The sequence below is a fragment of the Lissotriton helveticus genome, chromosome 8, assembly GCF_964261635.1.
Source record: "Lissotriton helveticus chromosome 8, aLisHel1.1, whole genome shotgun sequence".
Classification (NCBI taxonomy): domain Eukaryota; kingdom Metazoa; phylum Chordata; class Amphibia; order Caudata; family Salamandridae; genus Lissotriton; species Lissotriton helveticus.
The window spans coordinates 460775943-460794082 of NC_136069.1; the positions used below are offsets into that span (position 1 = coordinate 460775943).

Sequence of the window (18140 nt, forward strand, 5' to 3'; positions counted from 1 at the left end):
TGCAGCAAAGTGGAAAAGGTTTGCTGTATACTGTAATAGTAACAACATCAACCCTCTGGACGCATCAACACAAAATATTATTTGCTACTTACTACACTTACAGCAATGTAACCTTGCTTACACCTCCATTAGAGTACATCTTGCAGCTATAGCAGCGTACCTGCAAAACAGGCAACACCTATCCCTGTTTAGAGTACCCGCAATTAAAGCTTTCATGGAAGGCCTCAAAAGAGTTATTCCACCAAGACTGCCACCTTCTCCAGTCTGGAATCTCAACATAGTACTCACCAGATTAATGGGACCACCTTTTGAACCTATGCACAAGTGTGAAATACAATTTCTTACATGGAAGGTGGCTTTCCTTATAGCAATTACCTCCCTCAGGAGAGTGAGTGAATTACAGGCATTGACAATACAAGAACCATTTCTACAGTTACACCAGAATAAAGTGGTTCTTAGAACAAACCCAAAGTTCTTGCCTAAAGTAATTTCAGCATTCCACATCAATCAGCCAGTGGAACTACCAGTTTTTTTTCCAAAACCACAGACTGTAGCAGAGAGGGCCCTACATACATTAGATGTCAAAAGGGCAATATTATATTACATAGAAAGAACACCAACTTTCAGGAAAACTAAACAACTATTTGTAGCGTTTTCACCAACACATAAGGGCAATCCTATCTCTAAAGCAGGCATTGCCAGGTGGATTGTAAAATGTATACAACTATGTTACATAAAAGCAAAGAGAACATTAACTGTTCCTCCTAGAGCTCATTCTACACGTAAGCTAGGGGCATCTATGGCATTCTTAGGAAACATTCCCCTAGATGACATATGTAAAGCAGCAACTTGGTCTACACCGCATACCTTCACAAAACACTACTGTGTTGATGTGCAGGCAACACAACAAGCAAGGGTGGGCCAGGCAGAACTAAAAACTTTATTTCAAACTGTTGCAACAGACACTGGTAACCACCGCTAGGGAGGTAACTGCTGTATAATCTATTCATAAATGTACCATCTGCAGCCCATATGCCTCGAACGGAATATGCTACTTACCAGTATGCATCTGTTCTTGGCATAGAGGGCTGCAGAATGGTACATGCCCTCCCTGCCTCCCCGGAAACCTGTGTCTGTTCCAACACTATCTTATTTAGATACACTTACATGGGCATCTCTTTCTGTGTTCTATCATACTACTCCATCTAACCCTACTATGGCAAAACAATCTAAGGATGGAGCCGATGCCCATGCGCACTAGCACCCAAGGGAGGAGTCATCGGTCTCGTGACTACAAAGACTTCTCCAAGAGAAAAACAAGTGCAATCATCCGAGCCCAACCCCAGATGGCGATCTATTCATAAATGTACCACTCTGCAGCCCTCTATGCCAAGAAGAGATGCATACTGGTAAGTAGCATCTTCCTTTCTGTAATATGTATGATTGTGGCTAGGATTCGGTTTCTTCCTCTTCTTCTTCTTAAAATTGCCCCAGGCTTTTTCCAGATTTCTCATAAATCAGAATATAATAGTTGTAAGAAAACCTTTACATTGCCTGGAAAGATCCAGCAATTTCAATCTTAAAAGACCGGGGATAAACAAGAGGGACCAATAATACAAAGTTACCTTTCCTTCATCCAGTTTAACAATTAATGTGGTTCTGTATTAAGCAATAGTGAGCGATCTTTGATAGTCCATACACAATAGGGCAACTAGGCAAAAAGGAACAAAACAAGGAGGAAAAAAAACACTTTAAAGTCACAATAAAACATCCAAAGATTTTTTTAACAGCTGCCCCACCCACTGAATAGTGGCATGCTTCATCATTAGCACCTATCCACACCCTGGTAGGGTGGTACCACCAGGTCGGACTCTACCAAACTTGGGAGTTCTTATATACAGTATTTGTCAGGATAGATAGAACAGGGATTCAGGAAGGTGGAAATGCCTTGTGGTACACCCAAAAAGAATTCATTTATATTTTTAGGGTATGGTGGACATAAATAAAAATAAGCTCAGGGTTTTAATTGAGCATTAGTGTCTCAATAGCACCTGATTTTTTCCAACATGTTTCAGCCCTCGCCAAGAGCCCATCCAGGTCTGGGGCCTTCGTCAGAGCTGTATGTCTCTCCCTGCCTACCTATACATGCACTCCATGCACATTCATGAGGCCTATGACTCTCAGCTGAAAATGAAACTTTTAATTCAAAAGTACTCCATTATTGTGCGGTTCAAGGATCATGCATGCCTGGGGGAAGGTGCCATTATGTAGTCAAACATTTGTCAATGATTGGTTACTGCTGCTATCACCTACAGCCGCCGCTCTTGACTGCCGCTGAACCGATAGTCTCAGGATACTAGAAAAAATGGCTTGGTGGTTCAGTAGACTAGTGCATGCACTACAGGGATCTAGATTTGATCTCATGGTCACAGGTTTGAATCCCAGCAGGTCCAGTCAGCCTTTTATCCTTCTGAGGCCGATAAAAAAGTACCATTCAATTGGTTAACAATAAACTCCTATCATTTCAGTGCCACAAGCTCAAGACTTGAGTAAATGTGTGATTTACAAACACACATTATGTTTACTTTCACCTGTGCAGCTGAAAAGGCCTAATTGGGCCTAGCCTGCAAGCTTCATTGTGGTAGGATTGTATAAATAATCAAAACCTACTTATGTGGTTGTGTGTTTATTCAAACATTTATAGGAATTTGTGATGTCCTAAACTCTTTATCATAGCTGTATATTGTAGTGACCTGGGTATGTTATATATTAACAAAAAGCATTGTGCTATTAAAAAAAAGTTTGAGCAATGCATTTTGAAGAAAACCATGATTTCTCATTCTTTCTTTCAGAAACTTACAGCCTATCTGGACCTCACTTTGAATAAGTGCTATGTGATTCCTTTGAATACTTCTATTGTTATGCCACCTAAGGATTTTTTGGAATTGCTCATCAACATTAAGGTATGATAAGACATTGTTGTTCGTACTAAAACACTCTGCACAGATGTCTTGTTTTTTTTCCTATAGAAGTAGATATGTAATCGTGCGTGGTAGACATGATCCGAACTTAAAGAGCTTTGTCATATTTATCTTTTGCTCTGTTTAAGGAACCTCAGATATTATTTCGTGTTCTGCTTCCTGCAAGTTCTGGGTGCAGCTTTGAAAGGACTTAAATTCTGTAAAATAAATGCATGTGTTGTTCCATAACAAAATATACTAAGCACTCCAAATCAGTGTAAATAAACTGCTATAGTGCAAGTGGCAAAGAATCTGCAAGGCCTAAGCAGTCCACTCTGTCACATCTCTTGGGTGAAGGTCTGCAATTAATTGGAGTAATTGATTAATTTGGTAAATAAGACGGACAACTAAGTAGTGTTTTTGTCAGATATCTTCACTATTATATATTTTAATGTTAACCATTATAAATTTGATAAAACAGTTTGTATACTTCACAGAACTACGGTGGAGCACATCAAACAATGCAAACTGTCGCAATCAGAATTGTGAACAATTGCAGCCCTCCGTGATTTGTTATGCCGATCAGTATGTACCACTCCTGAGTCCCATCAAACCTTAGTTTTTGCACTCAGATCTTTACCGTGTTCCGCCCGAACCTAGACTAGGTTTTAGAGCTCTATGATTCCTGACTCCGAAGGTACTAACCTCATCACTTATACACCCCAAATCCTCCGTCTGTTACAGCCTAGGGTGAGCTGCGATACTCGGCTACAATATAAACAGCTTGAGGGGAGTTTTTCTTGCCTCCAATGTCGTTTCCAGTCAGACTCGACAAGATACAACATCCATGGCAAAACTACTACTACCACAATCCCCCCGGAACTTAAATGTCTTCTTTTAAATGTGCGTTCTATGCCTAAACATCAACTACAGATTTGGGACCTTATTCACACAGAACAACCCGATCTCTGTTTTTTTACTGAGACCTGGATGAAACCCCACACAACACCTGCTGTGGTGTTGGGTGTTCCCTCAGGTTACAGAATAATGCATATGGATAGGCCCAATAAAACAGGGGGTGGACTAGCGATTATTTGTAAAGATATGTTTAAGGCAACTATTTTAGATAAAATTTGTAGTCCAATGATGGAAATCATGATTTTTAAAATTACATTAGGAAGCACATCTTGGAGAGGAGGCCTTTTGTATCGTCCTCCTATTTCCAATCCCGATTTTGCCCTGCTCCTTCTGGAAACGCTGGCCCCCCATATGAGAGCCAAGGAGGACTTTATCCTCCTTGGGGACTTTAATATACACATGGACATTCCAGAATTGCCTGAAACCATTCACCTAACAACCGACTTGTCTCATCTGGGGCTTAAAATAATCAACAGCGGTGCCACACATATAGGCGGCCACGCCCTTGATCTGATATTTTGTAATAGCACCAAAATACGATGTATGCCTGCAAAAAAGATCCTTTGGTCAGATCATTTTCTAGTTGAATTTTATCTAGCTGGACCGATCAAACGACCTCAGAAAACTCCGCTCCCACCTATTCTTCGCCGAGAATGGCATAAAATTTCAGTGACCAATTTGCACAAACACTGGGTGCAACCGAATATCACAGATGCAGACACTGCTGAGTCTGCATTAGAGAAATTCAATAAGTCCCTAAAAACTGCTATCGATACACTTGCTCCCCTCAAACCACACAAACAATTCCCCCGTACCAAACAGGAGAAATGGTATACAGCTGATCTCAGAAAGGAAAAGCAAAAATGCAGACGCTTAGAAAAAACATGGAGATCATCAAAAAAAGAAGAGGCCAGGAAAGCCTTTCAAGAGGCACAGTCAGCATACTATAAACAAATAAAATTAGCCAGAAAAGTTCACTTCTCCGTACAACTGGAGGCGGCTGGAAACTGTCCCCGCGAACTGTTTAAAATTTTGCAAATTTTTTTTAAACCTACAGCCACTGAAAGTACGGAAGATGCTTCTCAGCCACTCTGTGACGAAATTTCTGAGTTCTTCGAAGAAAAAATTAATCTGATTTATGATAAAATTTTAACTTCTAAAGCTGGGGCTATCACATCCATTCCCGAAGCTAAACCCAGCACTCAGACCACAAACTCTCTGTTTGTCATTCCCCCCGTCACAGATCAAAACCTGGCAACCCTTATAGGCCATATGAAAACAGGCTCCCCCAACGACCTCCTTCCGGCTAAAATGGTGGCCCCTCTAATTTCCATCTTAGGCCCCTCGATCCAGGCAGTTATTAACACCTCCTTGGCCAAAGGTCAAGTCCCCATGGAATGGAAGAATGCGGCAGTAAACCCAATCAGGAAGAAGGCGACCCTACCATGGACGGATCTAACTAACCTCCGACCTATCTCTCTCCTGCCCTACATCGGCAAGTTAACAGAGAAGCACGTGAACACCCACTTTTCTAACTATATCGAGACAGCGGGTGGCCTAGATCCTTCACAATCTGGTTTTAGGCCCAACCATAGCACCGAATCCGCCCTACTGGCTGTCACCAATAACATCAGGATGACGCTTGACAGTGGAGGGTCGATGATTCTGGTGCTATTGGATTTATCCGCTGCCTTCGATACGGTGTCTCACGATTTGCTTCTCTGCCGTCTGAGAGAGATAGGATTGGGAGGCGCAGCTCTGTCCTGGATGGAGAGCTTTCTTTCGGATCGTTCTCAAGAAGTCAGATTGGGCTCCCACAAATCCATCGCCAGGGAGCTCACCAGGGGTGTGCCACAGGGCTCATGCCTGAGCCCTACATTGTTTAATGTATACGTGGCCCCCCTGGCTGACTTAGTGAGATCTTTTGGGTTTATACCGGTGTCCTACGCCGATGAAACCCAACTTCTGTTCCCTTTTAAGACCTTCTCTCCTGCTTTACAAAGAACATTTGCAGAAGGAATGAGGGCAGTTTCCCAATGGATGGCCAACAACTGCTTACAGTGCAACGTGACTAAAACAGAGGTTGTACTTTATGGGGCAGCAGCAACACTATGGTCCAGTGAGTGGTGGCCTCGTGAACTTGGACCCGCCCCCATCCCCAAACAGACCATAAGAAATCTGGGAGTGCTATTCGATCAGTCACTGACTTTCAAAGATCATGTCAACCAGGTTGCTAGTACCTGTTTTGGGGTTATCTCTTTGTTAAGAAGGGTGTTTCCTTTTCTCCCTGATCACCACAGAAAGACCTTGGTCCAGGCTCTGGTCGTCAGTAGATTGGACTACTGCAATGGCCTTCTTTTGTCATCTAATGAAGGCCAATTTAACAAACTACAGGTGGTCCAGAATACGGCTGCGAGGTTAGTCATGAATGCTCCATCTAGGACTCCCTCCCAGCCACTGCTGATGGAACTGCACTGGTTGCCAGTGCGACTGCGGACCAAATTTAAAATCTTGTGTACAATTCACAAATGCCTGATGGGGAAAGGCCCGAAATTCCTGACTACAGCCTTTATACCTTATGTTCCTGGCCGCTCACTACGATCGAGCAATCTCCAGCTCCTTAAGGTTCCCAAAATTAAAAAAACTCGCCAAGGAGGCAGGGCTTTGGCATACACAGGGCCTGTTCTGTGGAATACCCTTCCCCTTTCACTAAAGCTCAGTGCTGACCACCTGTCTTTTCGAAAAACCCTCAAAACTTACCTTTTCTCTAGCATTTAATTTTATTCCCCACTGTCCACTGGTACTGTCCGGGCACAGCAGCAGGTTTCTCCGGGATGGCAAAGCGCGGAGACACCCCTTTGGGGGTTTATTCAGGCGCTATAGAAGCACATAAATAAATAAATAAATAGTTCGTCTGCTCTTGAACCATGGCTCTGGATATCCCTCTGACTTTATATCTGAACTCATCTTTGTTACTTACTTCATCACTCTTTCTCTGCCTAAAGCTTCCCATTTGGTTATCCTTGGCCACAGCTCTGTTCCCCACTCTGAGCGTTGGCTTTGGTTGTCCTTAGTACTCAACTCTGATCTTCAGCCTTTTCTGTACTCTGCTTCCCGCTGAAACTCTTAATGTGCTCCTTCCCTAGCTCTGACTGTTCTCTCCCCTTTCCCATGTTGATGGTTCCGGTCATCTCTTTGTCCCTGCCTATCTGCCCCTCTGGGCCTTGCTTGTCTTTTTTGTCCCAGTCAGTTACTGCATGTTCCCGGGCCCCAGAGTCCCAAGCCTTATCAAAGTATCTGTTTAGCCCCTCTGGGTGCTTTCATGGACCTAAAGCTCTTTAGCCTTTATTTCTGGTCCATTCAATCAGAGGTGCCCATCAAGGAGAATTTGAAAAGAAAGACCATTTTGAACTAAATGGGCTCTAAGGTATAATGACCTGATCCTTTGTATGCTCTAAGACAACATACATCTAAAGAAAACAAGAGTCTGCTGTATTGGTCGTCAAACAGTGCTGCATTGGTGAAACTGGAGCTCCGATTGAAGATCTTAACGAAAGACTTGTAAAGTTACAAAGGGAGGCACATCAAACCAAATGTTATCCTGATTATTGCTGGTCTTTTGACACAACAATCTTAGCAGTCCTGATGCCCTTCATTTAGCAGGGAGAACCATCTGTTAAACCAAAATGTATATGAAATAGTCCCCCACAGAAGCATTTTGAATTGTAGTCTATGGTACTCTAAGGTGCAAGTTTCATTTTTAGATGAGACGTACAATGGACATACATACCCCTTAAACTGTGTTATTTCATTATCAAGTTCAGAAACGATACGACTCATGTAATTTGTGCCAGTAAAGTGTAATGTTCTCCTTAGAACAGCCGTGCACTTGACATCTTCGACTGTTGCTATAGTTCTTCTGGTGGATGCTGCATATGTAGGTTTCTGTACTCCTCTGGAACCACTGCACTCCTGGCAGCTAAATAGAAATTTGAAGCATGTTTTATTTAGGATCAAAGGATTTTCACTTAAATAGGGACTGGAACTGATTTTAAATTAAAAAAAACTGAAAGAAAACAACACAGAATGGAGTACTTCTCTATGCACAAAGCGAGCACTGGTTCGAAGTTGCTAGAGACAAAGCAGGAAGATGTGAGGGTGAGCCCTGGTCTTGCTGCACATACTGAGCTGGACAGTACTTAAATGGGTAAACTCAAAACACTTTTGTAGAACTTCATGCCCACAGAAATAGGATTTGCATTCCTGAGCTCCCTAAAAAAATGGCAACTGAGCATATCTATCTGCCTGATGCTCACGAGTCACTGGGGGCTCGTCTTTTTCCTTGTGGATTCCACCAGGCCGACAATCCTCAAGATTCTAAACTTTGGAGATGGGGGCACTATTCAGAGAGCTGTAAGAGAAATCATTGTGGCCATTTTGGATAATCACTGCATTACCTTTTATTTAGATTTCACTGGCTATCCAGAAAGTAGAAAACAGTTAGTTGCTGCAAAGGCAACATATTAAATATGCTTTGATACAGCCAGCAAACTTGAAGATAATCCTAAATGAAACCTGCCTCAGGCAGCCCAGAGGCTCCCAAGGCTTATCAAGTCAGCTTAATGTTAAACAAATTCAGCATGGAAGTAGCAGAGATGTGGTGTAACACCGTCAGGCTTGGGGTTCTGGCTCAGCCAAGTAGGATTCCCGTGAGGTCTTTTTCTTTTTTTTAGCTTTAAGAAAGTGAATATTGCCGAGAGACTTGCAGTGTAGTATGACATGCTTGCTTTCATCAGAGAGAAATAATCTGGTCTGCTTCACAGCTGTTGATGTAGCACAAGTAAACTTCTCCAGACAGCGCTGAAGAGAGCCATAGTGCAGTGTCTTGTGCTGCGGCTGAAAGGTCAGGTGGATTCAGTACTCCCGGCTGGTTATAATAAAGTACCCTGAAGAAGGCCTTCCTTGAGGTCTGTCAGTGCCTTTTGAGCACCGTGGTGGGCTGATAGCCACTGGTCAACCTGGTAGGATGTATTTAGTCTCTACAAAGAATTTATATGTTTTGAATAGGCAAGAAGTTTGGGAGTTCATCTGAGTCAGAGTTTATGCTTTTTAATCTAGGAATTATGATTGACTGGTTAAAGACACTGGGTAGTGAGCCCTGGAAAAGAGGGGGTTGGTATTGCACAGACACCTGCTATGAATGTTTTTGACAGGCTTCTTAATGAATGCTTTGGGCGTTGTATGACTGGATACTTTTATGTTTTCCTCCGTTGAGAGGACAGCAGGAATGATTGTAGAGTGAAAAATTAGATTGTTGTCTACAATAGTGGAGGGTCTGAAGGGTGATGCTTTGAGGATGTCTTGGATTAATGTCTGAATTTTATCTTGAAGAAATAAAGTTGACCTGTTTGGTGTTCTTGCTGGGTCAAGAATGCTTTTGAGAAACTCTGACACCTTTTTGTTGTTACCATGATTATTGAAGGTTAGGGCGAACTGTTTGTATTGCCAAATGCTTTATGATAATCTTTTATATGTATTTGATAACATTTTAGACATCTTCTGATCTAGACTTACTATATGTCCGTGAACAACTTGTTCATGCTGTTTTTAGCATTTTTTGGCAGGTTCAGTTACACTTTTCTATTCCATTAAGGAATGGGTTGTGGTAGTTTGGAATCACAGAAGAGAATTTGGCCTCCAAGATTAGACCCAATTCAAAAACATTAGTATAACCATGTCACCGCGCCACCATGGTCATGGAGAAGCACCTTATAACTTATCTATTAGTCTGCACATTTATTGGTACAATAACTAGAGACCGATTTATCACATATTTATCACTCAACATGAGTGATCTCAATAAACCTATCAAAATATCACTACTGTCGATACCATTTGACACCTGAAGCTGGATGTTGTCTTCCTCTAGAGGGACACACTTCCTCCCTAAAGACACAGAGGAACTGAGATCTATATGTTTGCACAATATTGTGCTCCTTCAAAAATTAAGGTGGTGGATACCATAGTCAGCACCAGAGTATGATTCTCCCTCATTTCCTCCAAAGCAGATAAGACAGGCAGGTGGCTCTTACTCAATGGAGTCCTCCTGTCAGGGTGTCTGATTTGTCTGGTAGCAGTTTAACCTTTTAATCAATATCTATACGACTTGAAATAACTCCATCTCAACCCTAATAGCAATGACCTTGTGTCCCCTGAATGCGGCTGGTGTTTGTAATCTAATATTAGATAGTCAACTAGATATAACAGGCCTGAACATGGACCATGAGTTGTCTTTTCCGAGTAGTAGTAAGATTGACTTACAGAAATGTGCATTAGTGGCTTGTAAAGAATATCCCATCCACGTGCTAAGGATTACTCCCACTTTTCAGTAGTTCACAATTCATGTTTGAGAATTGATATGATACTATTAGATACTCAGTTGGCCTCCAACATCAAAGAGATTAAACAGGGAGTAATCTCTCCATACTATCACAGCCCTGGAAAATATCTGTTGGAATGGTCTGGAAAGAGGGAATGGTGGGACCAATATGGAGATTGGATATAGGACTTTTAGAACCTGAAAGCTAATAATGCAGTCCTTTCACTAATAAATAAATACATCCGCTTGAACGTCACCAATGATTGTTCTCACCATACATTATGAAATACAAAAAGCAGCAGTTTGGGGCACCTGCACAGCCGAGGCAGCTGGAATTAGGAAAAGAACAGAGATAGCCATGCAGTTCCTAGAGAACGAGAAAAGATTTAGAAGCTCAACACGGAACCACAGATTCCCAAATGATATGGCGCAAGCCAAACTGGGACAACAACGACTATTAGCATTAAAAAAGGCAAAATATAAACTAGCCTAGATTAAACAGTGCTACTATGAGTGTAGACACAAGGTAGGAAGGATGTTAACCACAAAGTTAAGACTTAAACAGGCTCAAAACACTATCCTAAGATTCTGGGATGGGACGGAGCCTTGAACACTGATTATTGAGATATACTCAATACGTTATCTGAATTTTACCAGGGTACTTATGCGGCAGAGGTGGTAAACCGCCCTTTTAAGAAAAGTTCTCTTACAGACTGACCCCAGGATGTGCCTCCATTAAACAAAGAAAAACATTAGGGCAGCCGATGTCACAAGAGATCATTGAAGCAATTAAAGCTATGTGAGTGAACTCAGCCACAGGACCGGATGGGTTCCCACCAAATGTTTATAAGGAATGCTGGCCCCAGACCTTACTCCCTCTTCTATAAAATCGTTAGTCATATATTTGTCACAGGGACTTCTTTGACTGAAGCATAAATTACAGGTTCGAGGCATGTGGGCTGCTGAATTCATATCTATAGCATAGATCGCCGCCTAGTGTTGGGTCCGGATGATTGCACATTGTTGACCTGGAAGAGTCTTCGAAGTATCACGAGATAGGTGGCTCCTCCCCTGGACTACAGTGCGCATGGGCATCGACTCCATCCCCAGATTGTTTTTTTCCGCCATTGGGTTCGGATGCATATTGGATCACTCTAGTTCAGATTCAATAGAAACTTTCTTTTCGGCACGAGGGCCTTCCTATATCGTCGGTATTGTCTTGCGATTGGTGCCCAGCTCTGTTCCGGCTCAGTTCCCGAGTCGGACGTCCAGAGGAGTCGCGTGGCTCTTCGGTGCTCGAGGCCCAGTCGACGCAACCAGACTGATTTGACGAAACATCATGGAACGGAGCCCGTTCAAAAGGTGCCCCGTGTGCAACTCAAAGTATCCCCACATCGACGTCCACCCGGTGTGCAACAAGTGCCTGTCGCCGGATCACGATGAAGCCAACTGTATGGCTTGTTCTCGTTTCTGCTCCAAGAAGACGAATCAACTTTGGCGCGTGGTGTGCCAGGAGGCACAGCAGATGGCGCCTGACCCGCTGAACATTTTCGATACCGAGGGGGAAGAGGCGGAAGTGCAGGACGATCGAGAGCCGATTTCCCATCCAGCGGCAGAGATCGACTCCAACTACGACGCAGATGTTGAAATGCTCGATGCAGAATACATCGTCGACGAAGTAGGAGACAACGATGAGGCCTATGGGGCCACGGAAGATAGCTCAGGCGAGGAGCTATGCCCCGTTCAGACAATTGCTACGGCTCAGGTCGAGGGATCGCCACAGGGCCTTACCCAAGATCTTGCACCCAGTTCCACGGTCTCACCTCCGGGCCCGGCTACGGACACTTCTGAGGAGCCGCCATTGGTCAAATCGAAACCGAAAGAGAAAGCTTCGGTCTCGACAAAACCGAAAGTGATAGAGGCGCCGTCGAAACAATGCGCCTGTCGCCCTGGTCGGCTCCAAGTCTTCTGACCTGTCGGTGCATACAAAGCCAAAGAAGGTTGTCGAGCCGGTGAAGTCGCTCAAGAGCGTCGAGCCGAAGACTGGGACACCGAAAGCGCTTGTCAAGGTCGTCGACCCGAAGACTTCGGCGCCCAGGGCCGTCGACACAGTCAAAGGACTCGGAACTACAAAGGTTGTCGATCCTGCGCGTCGGCCAGACAAGGCCAAAAGTACTGCGACCCTCGAGTCCGCGCATGGTGGTGGCTCGAAGGCACCTGTCGAGTCGACGCAGCCGTCCGCATCCTTCACAAAGCAGGTGTCGGACTCATTGGAGCGCATCAGACAAGGCTTCCGCTGTCGATCCGAAGGATACTTCCACGCCGAAGCCTGCCGCCAAACCGCAAAAGTCGACTGCCCCGATTCAGTTCACGCTGCCGCCGAAAGTAGCGCAGAAGGCGTTCGCGCCCAAGAAGGTCGTTGAGGCGTCCATGAAGGTGTCCACGGGGCCAAAGCCTACCCCTGCAGTTGTAGGCACAAAGCATCGACAACCCCTGCTGGAGGAGCAGTCGGAACAATTTATCGACGCCAACACCGGTAAACTTACCATTTACAAGCGAAAGATCACACCAGCACAACCTATGGATTCCTTTAAAGAAGAAGAAGGATTCCACGGATTCCCCCGTTCTTGTTGAACTGATAACTCCACGTGGTCAGGACACTGCCCCGATCTCGCCCAATTACTCAGATGTGGAGGCTGGGGAAGCTGACTATGATGAGTACAACTACCCTGCCGATACTGATCCTGAAGATCAACATGACACATGGGCAGATGCTGCAGACCCAGGGGATCCACAAACTGCCCCAGACACTCAAGTGTATACTGTCAAAACCTCACCTACTGAGGACTCTGCGGCATTTAATGCGCTTATTAAGAGGGCAGCCAAAAATCATGACGTCCAGCTCCATGCTGACCCTATTGAAGTGGACTTTCTGTTTGATACCTTTTCCACCTCTGAAAAGACCGTAAAGACTCTACCTATGTTGAAGGGGGTCTTGAAGCATGCTGCAGACATTTTTAAAGAACCCACACGTGCCAGGGTTATAAACCCAAGAATTGAAAAAAAGTACAAGTCGGCGCCTGGCGACCCTACCTACATCAAGGGCCAGTTGCCGTTGGACTCTCTAGTTGTTTCTAATGCCCGGAAGAGGCCAAATTCACAGACTACTGGTGATGCTCCTCCCCTGACAAAGAATCTAAAGTGCTAGAAGCATCAGGGAGGAGGGTGGCGACTCAGGCAGCCAATATCTGGCGCATTTCTAACACTCAGGCACTCTTGGCCAGATATGACAGGGCACATTACGATACCCTTGAAACCCTGTTACAACACTTGCCAGAGGAATATAAGGAGGCAGCAGAGATGCTCATTCAAAAAGGGAAACTCATCTCCAATGCTTCTATTAAGTGTGCACTGGACGCAGCAGACACCGCGGCCAGGTCCATCAACACAAGTGTAATGCTGCGGCGTCAGGCCTGGCTCAGAATCTCCGGGTTCAAGCCGGAGATACAAACCACCATCCTAAATCAGCCTGTGAACCCTGATCACTTATTTGGACCAGAGATGGACACCACCCTGGAAAAAATAAAAAAGGACACAGACTGCAAAGTCTATGGGGGCTCTCCAGTCCCAGCAGTTCAGGGGTAGTACTTTTCGTCGCTCAGGCAATAGAGGTGTTTCCAGAGGCCAGCTGCCCCAGCAAACACAGTACAATAAAAGTGGTGCGCAAACCACGTACAACAAGTGGAGTAGAGGTGGCTATCGTGGAAACAGCGCAAAAGGCAGAGGTCGTGGAAACAACAGCTCTCGATCCTCTACCGCCAACAAACAGTGACGCCTTGTCACTGCCCCCCGACCATACAACACCAGTCGGGGGGAGACTCCAGCAGTTCCTGCCAGTCTGGAAATCCATCACCACAGACAGGTGGGTCAGAAAGCTTATCCAGTACGGTTATTGTCTGGAGTTAACATCCACTCCACCCAACATACCCCCAAAACACCGTCCTATGTCCACAGAGCATTTGCACTTATTGCAGCAAGAGGAACTCGTCATGCTGTAAAAAGGGGAAATCAAGCTTGTGCCGGTGAAAGAAAGAGGCACAGGAGTTTACTCCCTGTACTTCTTAATCCCAAAAAAGGACGAGTCCCTCAGACCCATACTGGACCTCAGACCCCTAAACCAGTACATTCTATCAGAACACTTTCACATGCTCACACTGCAGCAGGTTCTTCCGTTGCTCAATCAAGGGGATTTCCTCACCACTTTAGATCTAAAGGATGCATATTTTCACATTCCGCTACATCCGTCACACAGAAAATACCTCAGATTCACCATTCAGAATCAGCATTACCAATTCAAAGTCCTCCCTTTCGGAGTGACTACAGCGCCCAGGGTGTTCACGAAGGGCCTGGCGGCAGTGGCTGCACACCTCAGGAGACAAAACGTTCACGTCTACCCTTATCTGGACGACTGGCTTGTCCAAGCAAAGTCGGCCCAGCAGTGCGCCGCCAACATGTCCCACACCATTCACCTTCTTCACGATCTGGGATTCTCACTCAATTAACCAAAGTCACACCTTCAGCCCGCCCATGTACGGGAGTATCTGGGCGCAACAATAAACACTCTGGCAGCCATAGCACAGCCAAATTCGGTGAGAATCAACAGCATTCAATTGCTGATACAGAGATTCAGACCACAACACTCGCTTCCAGCACGAGTGTTCATGCAGTTGATAGGCATGATGGCCTCCTGCATCTTCATAGTCCCACATGCGAGACTACATATGCGTTCGCTTCAGGAGTGCTTAGCACATCAGTGGACTCAGGCTCACGGACAGTTAAAAAACCTAGTGTTGGTGACCGGTCGTGCATACAACTCTCTGCATTGGTGGACTCCACACAACCTTTGCAACGGACGACCGTTCCAGAAGCCTGTGCCACAAATCATCCTAACAACGGACGCATCTCTCCAGGGATGGAGAGCTCATGTACTCCACTACACGGTGCAGGGACTATGAACAACGCAGCAAAAGAAGATGCACATCAACCTCCTAGAGCTGATGGCAATCTTCATGGCAATGAAGGCATTCAAGGTACATCTATGCAACAAGGTCGTGTTGATCCGGACGGGCAACATGACAGCAACGTACTACATTCAGAAGCAGGGAGGTACACACTCTCCGCAGTTTTCTCATCTGGCTCAGAGCATGTGGAAGTGGGCCATTCAAAGGAACATCTTCTGCATGGCGGAACACCTTCCAGGCAAGGACAATCAGATGGCGGATCTGCTCAGCAGGTACAGCCACCAAATGCACGAGTGGGAGCTACATCCATCAGTACTCCACCCGTACTTCCAGCAGTGGGGTCATCCAGAGATAGACCTGTTCGCCACAAGGGAAAACGCCAAATGCCAAAGCTTTTCCGCCAGGTTCCCACACCCACAGTCGCAGGGCAATGCGATATGGATGAACTGGTCAGGCAGATTTGCGTACGCTTTTCCCCCAGCACCTCTAATACCGCTGGTGGCACGCAAGCTGAAGCAACACTCGATGACACTCATCCTGGTTGCTCCAACGTGGGCACGCCAACCATGGTACACCACGTTTCTAGAACTTTCCGTGGTACCGCATCAAAGGCTGCACCTCACACCCAGACTTTTAACGCAGAGCCATGGCGACATTCAGCACCCAGATCCGCAACAGCTCAACCTGGCGATCTGGCTCCTGAGGTCTTAGAGTTTGGCTACCTCAACTTGCCTCCAGACTGCATGGATATTATACGGGAGGCAAGAAAGCCCACCACCAGAGCATGCTATGCAGCAAAATGGAAGCGGTTTGTCATTTATTGCGTAGACCACGACATAGACCCGCTTGACGCGTCCACACACAACATCATTTGTTATCTGTTACATCTCTACAAATGCAATCTAGCGTATGCTTCCATTCGAATTCATTTATCCGCCATAGCGGCCTATCTCAAAAACAGGCAGCATCTCTCCCTTTTCAGAGTGCCTGCCATTAAAGCCTTTCTAGAGGGACTCATTCCTCCCAGGACCCCACCTGCTCCTGAATGGAATCTTAATGTGGTCCTCACCCGACTGATGGGTCCACCTTTTAAGCCTCTTCATTCATGCGAAATTCAGTTCTTAACATGGAAAGTGGCTTTCCTGATAGCCATTACGTCACTGCGACGTGTTAGTGAGCTCCAGGCACTAACTGTACAAGAGCCATTTATACAGATTCACTCCAACCGGGTGGTCCTGCGCACTAACCCTAAATTTCTTCCAAAGGTGGTTTCACAGTTCCATATCAATCAGACTATTGAACTGCCTGTGTTCTTCCAAAATCCTGAGACAGTGGCAGAAAGAATGCTCCACACTCTTGACGTCAAAAGAGCTTTGATGTATTACATTGATAGGACCAAAGATTTTAGGAAGACGAAACAACTCTTTGTTGCCTTTTCCGCACAACACAAAGGCAACCCCATTTCCAAAGCAGGTATAGCCAAGTGGATCGTTAAGGGTATTCAGATTTGCAACCAAAAAGCTAAGCGCACTTTAACAATCCCACCAAGAGCCCACTCCACCCGCAAGTTGGGGGCCTCCATGGCTTTCCTTGGAAATATCCCTTTAGAGGACATTTGTAGAGCAGCCACATGGTCTACCCCACACACATTTACAAAACACTACTGTGTAGATGTGCACTCCAAGCAGCAAGCAGCTGTAGGGCAGGCTGTTCTCAAAACACTTTTTCAAACTGCTGCAGCTGGCACAGGCGGCCGCCGCTAATGGAGGGACTGCTATATATTCTATGCTATAGATATGAATTCAGCAGCCCACATGCCTCAAACCGAATATGCTACTTACCAGTATGCATCTGTTCTTGGCATGTAGGGCTGCTGACATTTATATCGCCCGCCCTCCTCCCCGGCGCCTGTAGCGGCTGCAGCACTTACACTTACTCTTAGCATGGTCATCGCTCACACTGTTACACTCCATCTTCGCCACAATGGCTAAAAACAATCTGGGGATGGAGTCGATGCCCATGCGCACTGTAGTCCAGGGGAGGAGCCACCTATCTCGTGATACTTCGAAGACTCTTCCAGGACAACAATGTGCAATCATCCGGACCCAACACTAGGCGGCGATCTATGCTATAGATATGAATGTCAGCAGCCCTACATGCCTAGAACAGATGCATACTGGTAAGTAGCATATTCGTTATCCTCCATACTGGAATGATAAAGTCAAAACGGCCTCGTCAATGGGTATCAAGTGGGAGGCTTTAAATGTGGTGATCCGGGGGTTCTGTATCTCTAGTAGGGTGGTAGTTGGTGCCCAGCTCCTCTAGGAAGTTCAGCGGTAGGAGACTGTGTTGGACGGTCTTTCGAATGAGCTGGAGAGCACCCTAAATGGTAGGATACTACTGCTAAAGGAGCAAGAGGGGCTGTTTTCGCTAGTGGAGCATCTCCACCACTTTGATTACAAGGCGTATTTGGCTGGGGTTTATGCAGAGCCTAATAAATCAGGCAGGATGTTGGCATGACTGCTGCTGGAAGCTGTGGGAGTATAGTCTGTTCTTCAGTTGCGAGCCCCTTTGGGACGGTATGTCTTCACCCAGGAGTAGATCACTAGAATCAATCAATTTAAAGCTTTATTCGACATTTGTCATAAAAGCATCCATCCTAACCCTATACAATAAATACTAAAGCTAAAAATATTTTTCCTTTTAAAATACATATTAAACAAGTGACAGTCGAATACTTCAGGCGAATAAAATGTATACTTAATTCATTTCAATTATTAAAAAAAAATTCAAATTCAAATAGGGAAACATATAAAACATATCAACCAGACTTCATTATATAGCATTTAACAGTAATGTACG

General features: G+C 45.2%; 1 protein-coding gene across 1 annotated transcript in view; it reads left to right on the forward strand.

Annotated features, from left to right (window-relative positions):
- Positions 1 to 18140, forward strand: part of ITM2B (integral membrane protein 2B) — a 191448-nt gene that overhangs the window by 123789 nt on the left and 49519 nt on the right. Inside the window, exon 4 of the mRNA XM_078657332.1 lies at positions 2853 to 2963. Within this exon, the coding sequence (XP_078513458.1) occupies positions 2853 to 2963 (111 nt within the window). The remainder of the gene's footprint in view (positions 1 to 2852; positions 2964 to 18140) is intronic.